Below are 15,121 nucleotides of genomic sequence, written 5' to 3' on the forward strand. Positions count from 1 at the left end.
TAAAACTTGCCTTCCCTAACTCAATTTCTTTGTCATTTATCCTCAAAATATATAATCAAGAAAAATTCCTAGTACATAAGAAATGTTAGTTTGTTACATTGAGACATATATATCTTGAACCTATTCAGAGGATGGTATTGAGGAATTTAAATAATATTCTGTAGAATTTTCACTGCCTTGTCATGTTTAATGTCTTATTTCTCTGTTTTTCCAGACTCTGACAATAAAGGTGTGAATTCTGGAAGATTGGTAGCTTGCATAACCACTCTGTTCTTATTTAGCAAAATAAGACCCCAGCTCATGGTTAAACATGCCATGACTATGCAACCATACCTTACCACTAAATGTAGTGTAAGTATTGAGCTGTCTTATTTTTCTTTCTTACATAAAATATATAATGAGTATTTTTAAGTCAGAATTCACATATATGTCAGTGGTATTTTACTGACAGCTTACAGTCACTTTCACTGACAGGTTCACTGTCATTTACTCAAATATATTTTCTAATATTTGTAGCAAGTTATCTACAAACATCAGTTTTCCATTGTGTTATAAAGAAGCTTCAGATCCCTTATCTCTGTGAGCTACTCAAGCAAAATTTTCAGTAATACTTAGCAGTTGTTTAAGCCTTAAAGGTGAATAAAGCCGAGTATCTGTCTTTGAGAAATCTTTTGGATTCTGAATTTGCTTTTCATCTGTCTCTGTCTTGATAATATATTTTACTGTAAGTATATTTATATTTATCTTATTTATTCTTACAATAGAATAATGTGGTTAAGGTCTAATTTTACTTTTTTCCCCATTCATAGTAACATTTAGTGTCATTATTTATACTCTTTGCAGTCTAACATGTATAAAGAAATAGTTCATTGTTGCTTGAATTTCCCTGTCCATGACTTCCAAGAAGGTTGAGCATTATTTCATTGATACTAATCATTTGGACCAGCTTTTCTATAAATTAACTGTTAATATCATTTGCCTGATTTACCCTTTGGACTGTGAATCTTCTTTTTTTCCCCGTTTTTGAAAGTTCTTTAAGTATTTTATGTGTTAATCCATTTATATTCATTTCATATATTTATTTCTGACATCATTTGCTTTATTTTCTTCATGATTCCCATCTTTTATTGAATTTTTCCTCTAGATATAATATTTTCTCTTTGTTTTCCAGAACAGTAATATTGAGACATTTTCAAAATGCTACTATATTTTTTTCTGAGTAAAATTTTAGCAGTAGTTTTCAAATGAATTTAGCTCTTAATACCGCCTCACTCCACCCCCAGTTTACTGTTCTTAGATCTACTTTAACCCATAACCTATTGCTTAAAGGAAATGGAGGAAGGTGATGGCAGGGAACAATGAGATTTCTGTGTTACTCAGAAAGACACATTAATCTTATCGTTTTTTATTTTTTTATTTTTTTAATTTAATGCTATGAGGATGCTGAAAGTAGAGATGAATCTACAATGTAAAAGTTTTAATTAGAGAGAGAATAAATACAAAAAAATCGAAACTGAGTGTCAAAGAATCTTTTGCTAAGAAGAAAGAATGGGAACTGGGCTAGATGAAAGCATGTTGAAAGCCTTAATTCACAAAAAAAAGAAAAAAAAACCCTAGTAACTTTAGTTGCCTTTGAGGAAGGGAACTAGGTGGCGGCAGACAGGGGTGGAAGAGAGACTTTTCATTGTAAACCCTTTAATACCTTTGATTTTTTAAATGCAGTACTTGTTAAAGAAAAAAAAGTTTATTTTTTTAACCAAAGGAAAATAGGTCTAAATTTTAAAGTTAGTGTTATACCTACTTTTGGAATTCTACATTTTTTCCTGTCAAAGAAAAGGGTTAAAAAAAAAAAAAAAGGATGTTTCCAACTTATCACTGTTGATCTTTTGGATCAGAAATTCTTTGTTGCTAGAGACTGTTCTGTATGTGATAGGATGTTTCATGGCATCCCTGGTAGCATCCCCCTATAGTGACAACCAGAAATGTCTCCAGACATTGCCAAGTATCCCATGGGGGCAAATTCACCACTGAGAACTACTGGATTAGCAAGCATAACATATCCCAGTTTGAAGACTACTAATATAAAAATTATTCCAGTCTTTGTAAAATACTCTGTTAATATTTAGATACCTTAGTTTAGAATTTACTTGTGTTGAATTTATAGGAAACAAAAAACTTAACTCTGAAATTGACCCCAAGATCACACAATAAGTTATTGGCAGAGCTAGAATCCAAATTCCTGACACACTGCTTGGTGCTCTTCCCTCCGTAACTTAAGAAAGCTCTTTTTCTAATAGATTTTTATTTTTACTGAAACATGCATTATATGCAATAATACCTTTCCCCCCATACCCCAAAAACATAAAGTTGCATACATTCTTGTGAATATTCATAAAACATTAATTTTGTCCTTATAGACACAAAATGATTTCATGGTTATCTGCAATGTAGCAAAAATCCTAGAACTGGTTGTACCACTGATGGAGCATCCGAGTGAAACTTTTCTTGCCACTATTGAAGAAGATCTTATGAAGCTTATCATCAAATATGGCATGACTGTAAGTTATTTGGATTACCATCTCTATTTTGATTCACATATAATTTGCATATGTAACATGTAAAATATTATTATATGTAAAAACTTATGTTCCAGTATATTTTATTATATTTCCGAAATACATATAAAAATGAAAACTTAAATAGTTAAATATTTTTACCTTTGTCTTCAACTTTTGTCTAAAGGTAACATTTTTCTTATCTTTTAGGTGGTACAACATTGTGTGAGCTGTCTTGGGGCTGTTGTAAATAAAGTGACACAAAATTTTAAATTTGTGTGGGCCTGTTTCAATAGATATTATGGTAAGATCAGTACCTGGATTTAAAAATTATTCTACTAGGTTCTGTGGTTTGTTCAACTCATTTAACACAACTGCTAATAGCTAGTATTAAGGTAATTATAAAAGGTGTGATTATCGTCCTTGGTTCACTTTCAGAAGTGATATATTCTAGTATTTTTTGTATTCCCTTAATAATTCACTCTGATCACTTTTGAAATTTATTTCCTCATAAGTAAAAGGTTGGCTAGTTTTCTGCCCATTATGTGAAGTGAAATAGAAATTTTTTTTCTTAAGTTAACTATTTTAGGCTCTACAGACTACCTTCATAATTCTAGACATATTTAATACTTAGAACCATTAGTAAAAATTCATTAGTACTAATTATTTGAGCATAGTAATTCAAGGATTCATGACTTCTTATAAATCATTTTATTTTCTTATAATTATTTTATTATAAATTATTAGGTGCCATTTCAAAATTAAAAAGTCAACACCAAGAGGACCCAAATAACACTTCACTTCTAACAAACAAACCAGCACTTCTTAGATCCCTTTTTACTGTTGGAGCACTATGTCGGCATTTTGATTTTGATCTGGAAGATTTTAAAGGAAACAGTAAGGTAAAGGTCATAATATTAATTTATTTAATATGCTGTAGTATGCTGTAAAAAATAGAAGCGTGTGGCCATATGAGCTGAGAATGAGTAGTCTAGTTAAATGAGAATTCTAAAATAATGCTACTCAAAAGCACAGTCCTTGGACTAGTTGCTGATTTGTGAACTGTTATTGTTACTGGTCTGTGACAAGAAGTTTACACCAGAGTTGATGACAGCTCTGTAGGCACACTGTTAGAACCAGCCTTTGACTTTTTTTTTAAGCTTTCTCAGTGACGGGGTATACATTGATTTGCTTTCTGTCACAAGATTTTTTGTCACAGACTGATAACTTTGAATAGCATTGTTCTAAAATATATGAAATTGATGGTTTATTTTTTAGTAAAGCTCACATAGAAATTCTCAGTATTTCCTTTATAGGTATATATATTTTTTCCTTTATGGTTGAAAATTTACATAGATTACTTTTCTTGAACAGCCTTCAATGTGATTTTCCCCCTTAGGTTAACATAAAGGATAAAGTACTTGAATTATTGATGTATTTTACAAAACATTCAGATGAAGAAGTGCAAACAAAAGCCATCATTGGTCTAGGTAAGTTGTCTTTAAATTTCTTTATAGTTTAAGGAGTTAAATATTGTGAAGCTAAATCATTGATGTGTTTAAATATGTTTTTACTGGCAGAAATGTCTGATGTATAGAATATAGTACTGGGGGGTTAAAACATCTGAGTTCCATTCTTGACTCAGCCAGCTTCCTGGGTGACCTTGTGTAAGTCACTTACCGTCTCTGTTTATCAATTTCCTCATTAATAAAACAGACATAACAATACCTTGTCTCCTACCTCTATTACATGATGTTTCTTAAGAGGATTCATTAAAATATTTTCATAAAAATGGTGTAGATGAATTGTGGGCTGTGCATAAATTGTTCTTTTTTGTTAGAAAGCTTTGTTTTTATATATGTCTGCCACTTGTAGGTAAACCTATGGGCAATTTATGCAGATTTTTATTTATATAGAGACACAAGGTAACCAAAATATACAAAAAAAGTCTCTCCAGGTTTTTTGTTTTGTTTTTTGCATGTACATGTAAAGCCACCTGGTAAGGTTAATAACTTATTTGGTAACTTTATTTTGGTAGCATTAACAAGGTTTATAATTTTATTAATAAAAATGGGCAGTATATTAATTTATACTATAGTTTGTTGAACAGAAATGAGCAATAAAAGATTCTAAGTTACCTAAGCTTCATTAAACGATATATACTGATTTCTTTAAATAAATCTAATTCTCACTACCTTTTATTCCTTCTCCATCCCTTTCAGAAAATTACTTATAGCAAGAATAGTAAATGTTCAGATAACACTTACTAGGAAATTTATATTGATGCTATATTACCTTCGTGTGAATGTGAACCTTAGATGTATTCAGTCTGGACACAAGCTGAATAGAGTGGCAATTCTAATAGTGTTTCAGCGAACTCAGAGAACAAATAGTGGAAATTTTACTATAACTTAAAGAAGCAGCATGCTCCAGAAAATAATGCCTCTAGATCAGTTAATAAAAAGCCTTCTTGCCTGGGCCATAGTTATCCTGTGTGACCTTGGGCTAGTTATCTGATCACTCTAACTATTGAGTTTAGTTTATTATTTGGAATCAATAATACTTCCTATCAGATTGTTTAAGAATCGTCACTTTTCCTCAAATAAATAAGCCTTAAGTACCAATAAACATGGATAATAATATTATTTTGCTACTTATTAACTATGATTATAGAATTCAGCATTGTGGTTTCATTACAATGCCATGTGAGAAAGAAATGGAAGATATTTTTAGCTGTAGTTTATTTTAGAATAATTCTGTTTCATCAGATGGATATGTTTCAGTATTTTTAAATAATGCTAATGGTAGTAGCTTCTGTTGGGGAATCTGAAAAATGTTTGCAGACATTACTTCTTAAACCCTGAAAATAACCATTTGAGGTAGGTAGGTGGTAAATATTATTGTCCCCATTTTACAGATGGAGAATTGAGGCACAGAGAGATTATGTGACTCACCCAAGGTCACACTACAAGTCAGTGGTGGAGCCAGGAATAGAACCCAAGACTCCTGACTCCTAATCCACTCCCCTAGCCACTAGGCCCTGCTCCCTCCTCAAGGTTTCCTCTTGTGTGAAATTCTCCTTTGAAATACAATTTCTTGTTTTTAATACATGGGGAAAGAAGTACCTGCTGTAATACTTCTCTAGGTAAGGCCACCAGCATCTTCTTCCAGTCATTTTAAGTTTTAATTTTTTGAAATAAGGAGCTCATTTTCATTAAATATTATATTTAATTTTAATATTAATATATTAAGAGATTTTTTTTCTGTTCTTTAGGATTTGCCTTTATTCAGCATCCAAGTCTAATGTTTGAACAAGAGGTGAAGAATCTGTATAATAATATTTTATCTGATAAGAACTCCTCAGTAAATTTAAAAATACAGGTGTTAAAAAATCTCCAGACCTACCTACAAGAAGAGGATACACGTATGCAGCAGGCAGATAGAGACTGTAAGTGAAAATATATTCTCTTAAATTTAACAATGCAGCTGTAATTATGATACTTAAGACTCAGTTTTTTAAAATACAGATACCAAAATTTCCTTAGCTATTAGATAAAGGAATTGAGCTAAATACTAGAGTCCTTAAGCTGACGTCCATAGCTAGGCATTAAAGTATCCTTAAACTCCTTAAAATGGCTTATAGAATTTTTTTATACATGCAAACATTAACATTTTGAGGGAGGAGAGGGGTTATAATTCTTATGAGATTCTCGAAGAGACCTCTGACCTAGACCGAAAAAGGAAAGAAAAAGAAATACTACAAATCACTGGACTAGAGAGGTTGCTATAAATTTTTATTTCAGTTATGGCCTAATTTTGGAGTAATTTAGAAAAGTATACATGCTCTTAATGTGTATTTACCCTTTACTTCCTTTGGTAGGGAAAAAAGTTGCAAAACAGGAAGATTTAAAAGAAATGGGTGATGTTTCCTCGGGGATGAGTAGTTCCATCATGCAGCTTTACCTCAAACAGGTGCTTGAGGCATTTTTTCATACCCAGTCAAGTGTACGCCACTTTGCCCTAAATGTCATCGCATTGACTCTAAATCAAGGTCTTATTCATCCAGTTCAGGTGAGTATGTTTTGTAACAGTATCATTTACTAAGAAAGCCATATTTGTCATTTGATGACATTGTGATTTAATAATAAGTAGTTCTTATACTCCTTTTAGTCTTGAACCTTCTTTGTCCCAAATTCTTAAGAATCAAAGTTTTGAGAAACATCTCTTAGGTTGTTATTAGTGCAAATACCTATATATTTACGTATATTTGTAATGTCTCTATTAAAGAAACTTCCTATTTCTAGTAGTATAACAGTGCTTGAAATTATTTTTCCTAGTAAGTATAATAGATTTGATTTATTCCATATTCAGTCTTCAGAACCAACAGCATATAATGTCAGGTGAGCTAACTGGGTTTAGGGGTGTAATCTAACTATTAAACAGTGGAGTTTTAGACCACAGAAAAGTAAATTAGTTGATATGAGTTCAGTTCCTTCACCTGTGAATTAGAGGTACTATCAACTACCCAACACCTCAAAGCTTTGATATAAGAATTATTGATGTAATAAAGACATTAGTGTTAATGAGAATTGGTAGCTAATGTGGAGGTAGTAGTATGTACCATTTGGCATGGGCAGAACGGTGTTGTACACTATAGAAGTGAATTTATTTGATAACCGGAGCCTGTACCCTTCAAGATCTTTATTTTGACTAGTTTTCGTGGAGCTTTTTCTAAAATATGCTGTCTTTAAATATATTATGTTCTTCCCTGTGTCCTGAAACTGTTGCTTATTTGGCCTTTTTTTGATGACTCAGTATTTTCATCATTAGTATCACTTATTAAAGTATACAGCTGTACATTTGAGACTCACTTTTTTTTTAGGGCTTTAGGGCTTTTGCTAGTATTTTAATAGACCCCAAGTTGTCATGCTTTTTGTTATATCTGATTTAAATTTTTTATATGATTTCAAAACTACAGAAAAATTGCAAGAATGATACAGTGAATGCCTTATACCCTTCACTATACTGCCATTTGTAACGTTTTGCCATATTTTATTTCTCTCTCCCTCTACCCATTCATTCATATCTCTCTCTCTATATATGTACATATATATGTATATATGTATAATCATTTGATAGTAAATGATTTTTTTTCTAAGAACAAGATTTTTTCATTAATTTTAATGCAATTTTATTGATATGTATTATATATTCACATGTAATCATCCAAAGTGTGCAGTCAGTGGTTCACAGTATCATCATATAGCTGTGCATTTACCATCATCATCGACTTTTTCTTTTTTGTGAAAAATAACATATATACAAAAAAAGCACACCACAACATTTCGTTGTAGAATAGATTTCAGAGGTCGATAAGGGTTACAGTTCCACAATTTTAGGTTTTTACTACTAGCTATTCCAAGACACTGGAGTAAAAAGAAATATTGATATAATGACTCAGCAGTCATACTCAGTTAAACCCTACCTCTCTATATAACTCCACCATCTCCTTTAATCTTTCTCCTACTCTTGTTATTTGGGCTATGCCCATTCTAAATTTTTCATGTTAAAAGGTGCTGTTGATAATATGGATGATGGGGGGAGAAATTAGTGATATTCTAAAGAGGCTGGCCCTTCTGCATTTCAGGATTTATCTGGTCTAGGGACCCATCTGGAGGTTGTAGGTTTCTGGAAAGTAATCCTAGTGCATGAAACCTTTGTTGAATCTCAGATAAAGCCCTAGGTGTTCTTTGGGATTGGCAGGAATGGTTTTGTTTGGAGTTTGGCAAACTATGATAGGTAGCAATGTCTAACTGAAATTTCCATAAAAGTAGCTTCCAGAGTAGCCTCTCAACTCTATCCAAACTCCCGCAGCCACTGATATGTTACTTGTTACATGTTTTTCCCCCCTTTTGGTCAGGATGGCATTGTTGATCCCACAATGTCAGGACCAGGCTCATCTCTGGGAGTCATCTCCTACATTACAGGGAGACTTTTGATCCCTGGATGTCAAGAACAGGTCTTTCTTAGAGATTTTTTTGTTTTTTATTTTTGTTTCTTTGTTTTTTATTTTTATTTTTTTTCCTCTTGTTTTCTGGCCTTACTCCTGTCTGATTCAGAATTATTTAACGTAATGATGTTTCTTGACTTTAGAAGAATAATGAATATGGCTGTTACTAAAAAGTACTAACTCTCCAATTGTCTGATCACTGAAGCCACATCTAAAATGAATTTAGAGGGAAAAATTTTATTTTCCTAACTTTGAGTATGAAAAACAAATTACTCTTGGCCTTATGTTATCTTTAAATAGCAAATTCAGTTGGTTTGAAAATTATTGGACTAGCATAATCTTATTCTTAGTTTGGAAGTACTTTATGTATAAAGTACCCTAAATTTCTGCTGAAGTTGTTTAAATTTCACCAAATCCATATTTTTGCTGATGTTCCACTGCTTTTGTTTTAAGCTACAGGTAAAGAGAGATTAATCATTTTTATAAGAACACTAAAATGTAGCCTTTGTAGAAAGGCCTAGAAAGCTAAATTCATATATCCTAGATATACAGAGTTTTAATATCTATTGAGATACATCTAGAGTTTTTACTACTATGATGTCTAATAAATGCTTTATTTTTATTTCCAGTGTGTGCCATATTTAATTGCTATGGGCACAGACCCAGAGCCTGCTATGCGGAACAAAGCTGATCAGCAGCTTGTGGAAATAGACAAAAAATATGCTGGATTCATTCATGTATGTATTTTTTAAATTGCATAACCTAAATTTAAACATCATTTTCCTTGATAAACCGTTTCTTTGGTAGTTTCCCTACCCACATTCATAGAAAGGAAAAAAATTGTTGCTTAATACTTGTCTTCTAAACATACAGCTAAATTCATCCTCCAAGGTGTTTGTTATGACACCTAAGAATGGGCTGGAGGTAAAAGTCCAGCAAGCAGACTGAATCAGGAGGCGTGGGTTCTACTCCCTATCATGTGCTCTTGGCAGCAACAGCTCTTCTGGGCTTTTATTTCTTCTCCTTTAAAGTAAAGAGATTGGAATGTATGTTCTCTAATGTCCTCTCCAGCACTTGCATTCTGTGATTTTATTATTTTAAATAAGGATACCAAATAATGAAGTTGGCCTCAGAATGTAATGCTGATTATTATTTTTTATTTGACTCTGTTAATTTCCATGACAAAAATGAGGCTTTTATTGATTTCAGATGAAAGCAGTGGCTGGTATGAAGATGTCTTACCAGGTACAACAGGCAATCAACACATGCCTGAAAGATCCTGTAAGAGGTTTCAGACAAGATGAGTCCTCTAGTGCTTTGTGTTCGCACCTTTACTCCATGATCCGTGGAAACCGCCAACACAGACGAGCCTTTCTAATTTCTTTACTCAACCTCTTTGATGACACAGCAGTAAGCATTAATAAAAAAAACTTTTTATCTTAAGATAATAAATGTTCTATAAATTTTATACCTAATGTATCATATTCTTAAAATATAACCATTTTAGTAAATAATAGTGACTTTAGTCCTCTAATTATTTACAAAGTATACAGTCAAAAACGAAGGGGAAATTTTACATGAGAATAAATATAATGAGAAATAGAAAATAATTGAGTCTCTTTTCTGAGTATTACATAAACTTTGCTAACAGTTCCCATAAGCATACTTTTGATTAGGCTATATCACTAAACTGTTACTTTGGGGGATAGATTACAAAAGTGAATAAATAATTTCTTTTATTTCAGTAGCACTCTAATAATGTTAAAATAACTTCTAGATTTTTTGACTGCTGAGGTCCCTAATTATTCAACTTGTCTTTCTTAATAAAAAGCCTGCTTTTGTGTAAATACAAATTTAACCCTTTAGGCTATTGCACAACAAGGCATATTGGCCAGGACCATGAGCTAAGAAAATAAAAAACCTCTTATTCTTTTAATTTATTCATTCAATTTACACAAATATTTATTTAGCACCTGCTGTGTGCCTGGGATTGTTCTAGCTTGGGGATAAATCAGTACATATGACAGATTTCGTCTCTATCTAAATAGAGCTTACAGACTAGTCTATGCATGTAGTAGCTTTAAAAAGAACAAAATAAATTTTTTTCTCATTTTTATCACTTGTTAACTTGACTTTGTTGCTATACCAACACCAGATTTTTTGTAATAAAGCAGAATTAAAATGTGCAGAATATAGGTTCCTTACTGAACTTTTCATTTTTTCCAAGTATTACTTTTTGGTATATGATCTAGTGAATAAATATTACAAACATCTGTTCCAGAAATACCAGGTATTTAATTTAATCTTCATCACCATCTTCATCATATCATCATCAATATTAAGCTTTTGTTGTGTATAGGACACCGTGTAGAAATACAGAATGGTATGACATATCTTCCCTTAAAGGAGCTTGCCTTTAGTTGGGGGGGGATAAGACATAATAAAGGAAATAAATAATAATTAAGGTTTAGCCTATCCTGAGTGCCAGATGCATTGTATAGATGATATTGGGCCAGTCCTTATCTCTCTCCTGAGCTTCATTCCCATGTGGCTTCACTGCCTGCAGTAGTTCATGAGCTGGATGTTCTGCCACCTCAGCATGCAAAAGTGGTCTTGTAATCTAATCCTTTCTCCTGCCTTCTTTCACCAAGGTTGTCAGAAGAACAACAAATCTCTGAAGGCCTAGATGGGATGGATCTTATATGTAAAGCAGGGGAGGAAGATGTTGTAGTCAGGAGTAAACATGGATAAATGTACAAAGATAAGAATGCATGAGATATAATGAGTAGATTATTATTTGATTTGAGCAGAAAGGTCATTGTAAGGCATAGTTTACAAAGGATCCAGTCGGCAAAGGGAGAACCAGTGAGAGGGTTTGAATAAAGTGATGAGAACAGGTATCAAAGAGCATTTTAGAAACATACATTTGTCCGTATGTTTTCATGTTTGAGGTACTAAGAGACTGATCTATTATTATGACAAAAGGAAATAAATAAACATTGTAAGGAAAGAATATAGGAAATGTGACTGTATAAAGGTAGTCCAAAGATAACTGGAATGTTTTTATCCTGAGCAACCAAAAGAATAGTGGGACTGTTGCTGAAGGCAGTTTGGAAGGTAGTTGACTTGCAGAGGGCATAGAGGAGGAATGTCAAAGAGCTAAGAAGAGAAAGCTGAAGAAAAAGATTTCAAGAAGGAAAGGGTGAATAGTAAAGTCATGCTTTAATGCTTCTCAGTCTCCTGAGAAGTCAAGGAGAATTAAGAAATAAAAAAATAGGGTGGGGTCATTGGTGAACCGTATGGACAGAAACAGTCTAGCAGTGAGGTACAAGAGCATAATTTCAGTGAATTAAAGAGTGTGTGGGGGAGTGAGAGGAGACACCAGAAGACCTGCTCTAGACTATTCTTTTAAGAAGTTTGATTTTGAAAGGAGCAATGTAGGACTTTTATGGCCAAAGTTGAAGAATTTCAGAGTTTTTAAAAAGTTTATTCAGAGGAGTCCTGAACATTTTCAGTTTTACAAGGGAAAAAAAACTATAAATTATAGTCTTAAAACTAATTGATGAGGTAGGGTTCTTTGTCTTCATTCCTGCAGTTTTAGCATAGAGGTGTTGATAGCTATTTCTTTTTAAATTTTTTTATTTTGAAATACATTCGTACTTACAGGACAGTTATAAAAGTAATACAAATCCATATAGAGAACTCCAGCATACTCCAAACAACCCCTTCCAGATACCCAGATCTACCAACTTTAACATTTTGCTCTATTTCCTGTATTATTAAAACTATCTTTCACTTATAGCTATCCAATTATCTATCTTATTACCAGTTCTTGTCTGAAAACTTGAATGTAGGGTATATACATCATACTTCTTAGACACTTAATACTGCTATGTACATTTAGACCAAGGATATTCATTTATGTAACCATATTAAGCATAATTATCAAGTTCTAGATAATTAACAGTGACATAAAGCTTACAGTCTATATTCCAGTTGTTTCATATGTCCCAATAATGTCCTTTAAAGCTTTTTGTTCTCCCTTGTTAGATCCCGTCCAGGATTATATATTGTGTTTACTTTACACTGTCTCTTAAGTCACTGTTTCTTTTTTTTTTATTGTGGGAACATATATATACACAACTCAAATTGTCCCATCTCAATCACTCCCAAGCATAGCATTCAGTAGGATTAATCACATTCACAGTGTTGCAGTACCTTTACCACCTTCCATTACTAAAACTTCCCATCTCCTCATACAAAAACCTTTTCCCATTGTACATTAACTTCCCATTCCTACTGCCTCCACCTCTGGCGGTCAGTACTCTAATTTCTAAGAGTTTATATACTCTCCAGTATTTTCTTTGTGACTACCATAGGGCTTAAATTTCACATCCTAAATCCATAACAATCTTATTTGCTTTGGTATCAACTTAACTTCAGTAGCATTGATAGCTATGTTCCTCTATCTCTCCACTCCCCACCTTTATGTAGTTCTTGTCACATATTACATGTTTATACAACTATGAGTCCAAAACCACTGATTTCTTGCATTTATGTATTTGCCTTTTAGATCCGATAAGAAGGGGAAAAGTGGAGTTACAAACCAAAAACACAAGAGTAATAGCATTTATTTTTACATGTTTTCCTTTACCAGAGATCTTTTATTTCTTTATGCAACTTCAATCTATTGTCTGTTGTCCTTTCCTTTCAACCTGCAGAATTCTCTTTAGCAGCTCAGGTAGGGCCAGTTTAGTGGTAACAGACTCTGCCAGTTTTTGTTTATCTGGGAATGTCATAATCTTGTCCTCATTTCTGAAAGGCTTTTTCCAGATATAGAATTCCTATTTGGCAGTTTTTTGCTTTCAGCAGTTTAAATATGTCGTCCAGTTTCCTTTCTGTCACCATAATTTCTGATGAGAAATTGGCACTGAATTTTCACGTGGCTCCCTTGTATAGGACACATTACTTCTCTCTTACGGCTTTCAGAATTCACTCTCTATCTTTGGTATTGGACAGTTTGATATAATATGCTGCAGTGTGAGTCTCTTTGGATTTCTCCTGTTCTCCTGTTTGGATTTTGTTGAGCATCTTGGATATGTGTCTTCATGTATTTAGTTAAATTTTGGAAATTTTTAGCCAGTATTTCTTTGACTATTCCTCTCTGCCCCTTTCCCTCTTTTTTTTTTTTTTTTAATCTCCTGGAACTCCCGTACAGGGTATACTGGTACTGTTCCACAGGTTCTCATTTTCTGTTTACTTTTCTTCATTCAGCTTCATTCTCTTCTTTTCTTTTTCTCAGGCTGGATGATTTCAATTGTTTTAACTCCATGTTCTTCTATTTGCTCCAATTTGCTGTTGAACCCCTCTGGGCATTTTAAATTAATGTTACTGTGGTCTTCTGCTCAGTATATAGTTCCTTTTCATAATTTCAATCTCTGTTGTTATTCTCTTTGTGTTCCTCTGTCATTTTCCTGTTTTCCTTTATTTCTTTGTCCATGTGGTTTTTCCCTTTAGTTCTAGGACCATTTTCTTAACATCCTTGTCTGGTGTATCCCAGTTCTCGTCCTCCTCATCAGTGGTTTCTAATGGATCATCATCTTCTTTGCCTGGACCATTACTTTCTGTTTCTTTTTATGTATTCTAATCTTTTGTGGAAACTTGGATATTTTGATATTTTAAAATGTTATCACTGAAATTTAAACTTTGAGGTATTTGTTCCTTAAGTTTTGTATACAGTTCTTATTATGACAGAGCTTTCCTTGAATGTCAGGAGTTAAAAACAACAAAAGAAAACTCCTTTCCCATTCTTTGAAGATTGAGTAGTCTGAGAGCTCTCCTTTAGAGCTTATCCATACGGTGAGTTTAGAGAGTGGCTACAGGCCAAAGCAGAGGCCTCTCTGACCCTTTCTGTTCTTGAATCTTGTCTTGGGCATGTGCCTATGGCCCTAGGAATTTCCCACTTTACATAGATACAGATGTCCCCTAATCCCTAGAAACTGTTTCCTCAAGGTCCTGGGCACTGCAGTGTTTGTCTTAACAGCCAACAATCCCTTGCCCCAGGCATCAATGACTTGACTGCTCTCCCATAGCATTTTGTATAAGAGCCATATGAGCAGCCTTCATCACACAGGGTAAATTGTGGGATGGTGCATCCCTCAGGCTGACACATGAGCTAGACATATGTGTTCCCAGTATGTACATGAGGATTATTACTCTTTTCCCTCTGGAAGTGGGATTCTGTTTTCTGAAGCTCTGATAAAAATGTTTCTGCCAGTTCTTGCTGGTTGTTGAAAGCTTCTGTGGGAGGACCAATACATATTTTTAAATAAAAAATGGAGTGAGAGTCTTAGGAATATTAACAACAGATATATTCCTTCTATCCTATGGGATTTTTGTTACTGTTGCTGCTGTTGTGTATTGTGTTGGATTCCAGGGGAAGAGAGATTGGTGGGAAAGGGTGTTTTTTCTTTTTTCTCTCTCTTGCTCTTTTTTTTTTTTTCGGCTGTACATTTTTAAAAGATTTTGACCATTAACATTCCTTTCTATTTATATT

General features: G+C 33.3%; 1 protein-coding gene across 8 annotated transcripts in view; it reads left to right on the forward strand.

Moving 5' to 3' along the window:
• The window catches only part of NIPBL (NIPBL cohesin loading factor), a 230,179-nt gene that overhangs the window by 207,971 nt on the left and 7,087 nt on the right, over positions 1–15,121 (forward strand). For 7 of the 8 annotated variants that reach the window (XM_077116990.1, XM_077116994.1, XM_077116996.1 and 4 more), the window contains 9 exons: positions 215–351; positions 2,418–2,558; positions 2,766–2,859; positions 3,303–3,457; positions 3,955–4,045; positions 5,830–6,003; positions 6,436–6,626; positions 9,195–9,302; positions 9,775–9,975. In XM_077116990.1, the coding sequence (XP_076973105.1) occupies positions 215–351; positions 2,418–2,558; positions 2,766–2,859; positions 3,303–3,457; positions 3,955–4,045; positions 5,830–6,003; positions 6,436–6,626; positions 9,195–9,302; positions 9,775–9,975 (1,292 nt within the window). Of the gene's footprint in view, positions 1–214; positions 352–2,417; positions 2,559–2,765; positions 2,860–3,302; positions 3,458–3,954; positions 4,046–5,472; positions 5,760–5,829; positions 6,004–6,435; positions 6,627–9,194; positions 9,303–9,774; positions 9,976–15,121 lie in introns of those variants that run through there. The other variant, XM_077116998.1, reaches the window with a different exon arrangement.

The sequence above is a fragment of the Tamandua tetradactyla genome, chromosome 9, assembly GCF_023851605.1.
Source record: "Tamandua tetradactyla isolate mTamTet1 chromosome 9, mTamTet1.pri, whole genome shotgun sequence".
NCBI classification, from domain to species: Eukaryota; Metazoa; Chordata; class Mammalia; order Pilosa; family Myrmecophagidae; genus Tamandua; species Tamandua tetradactyla.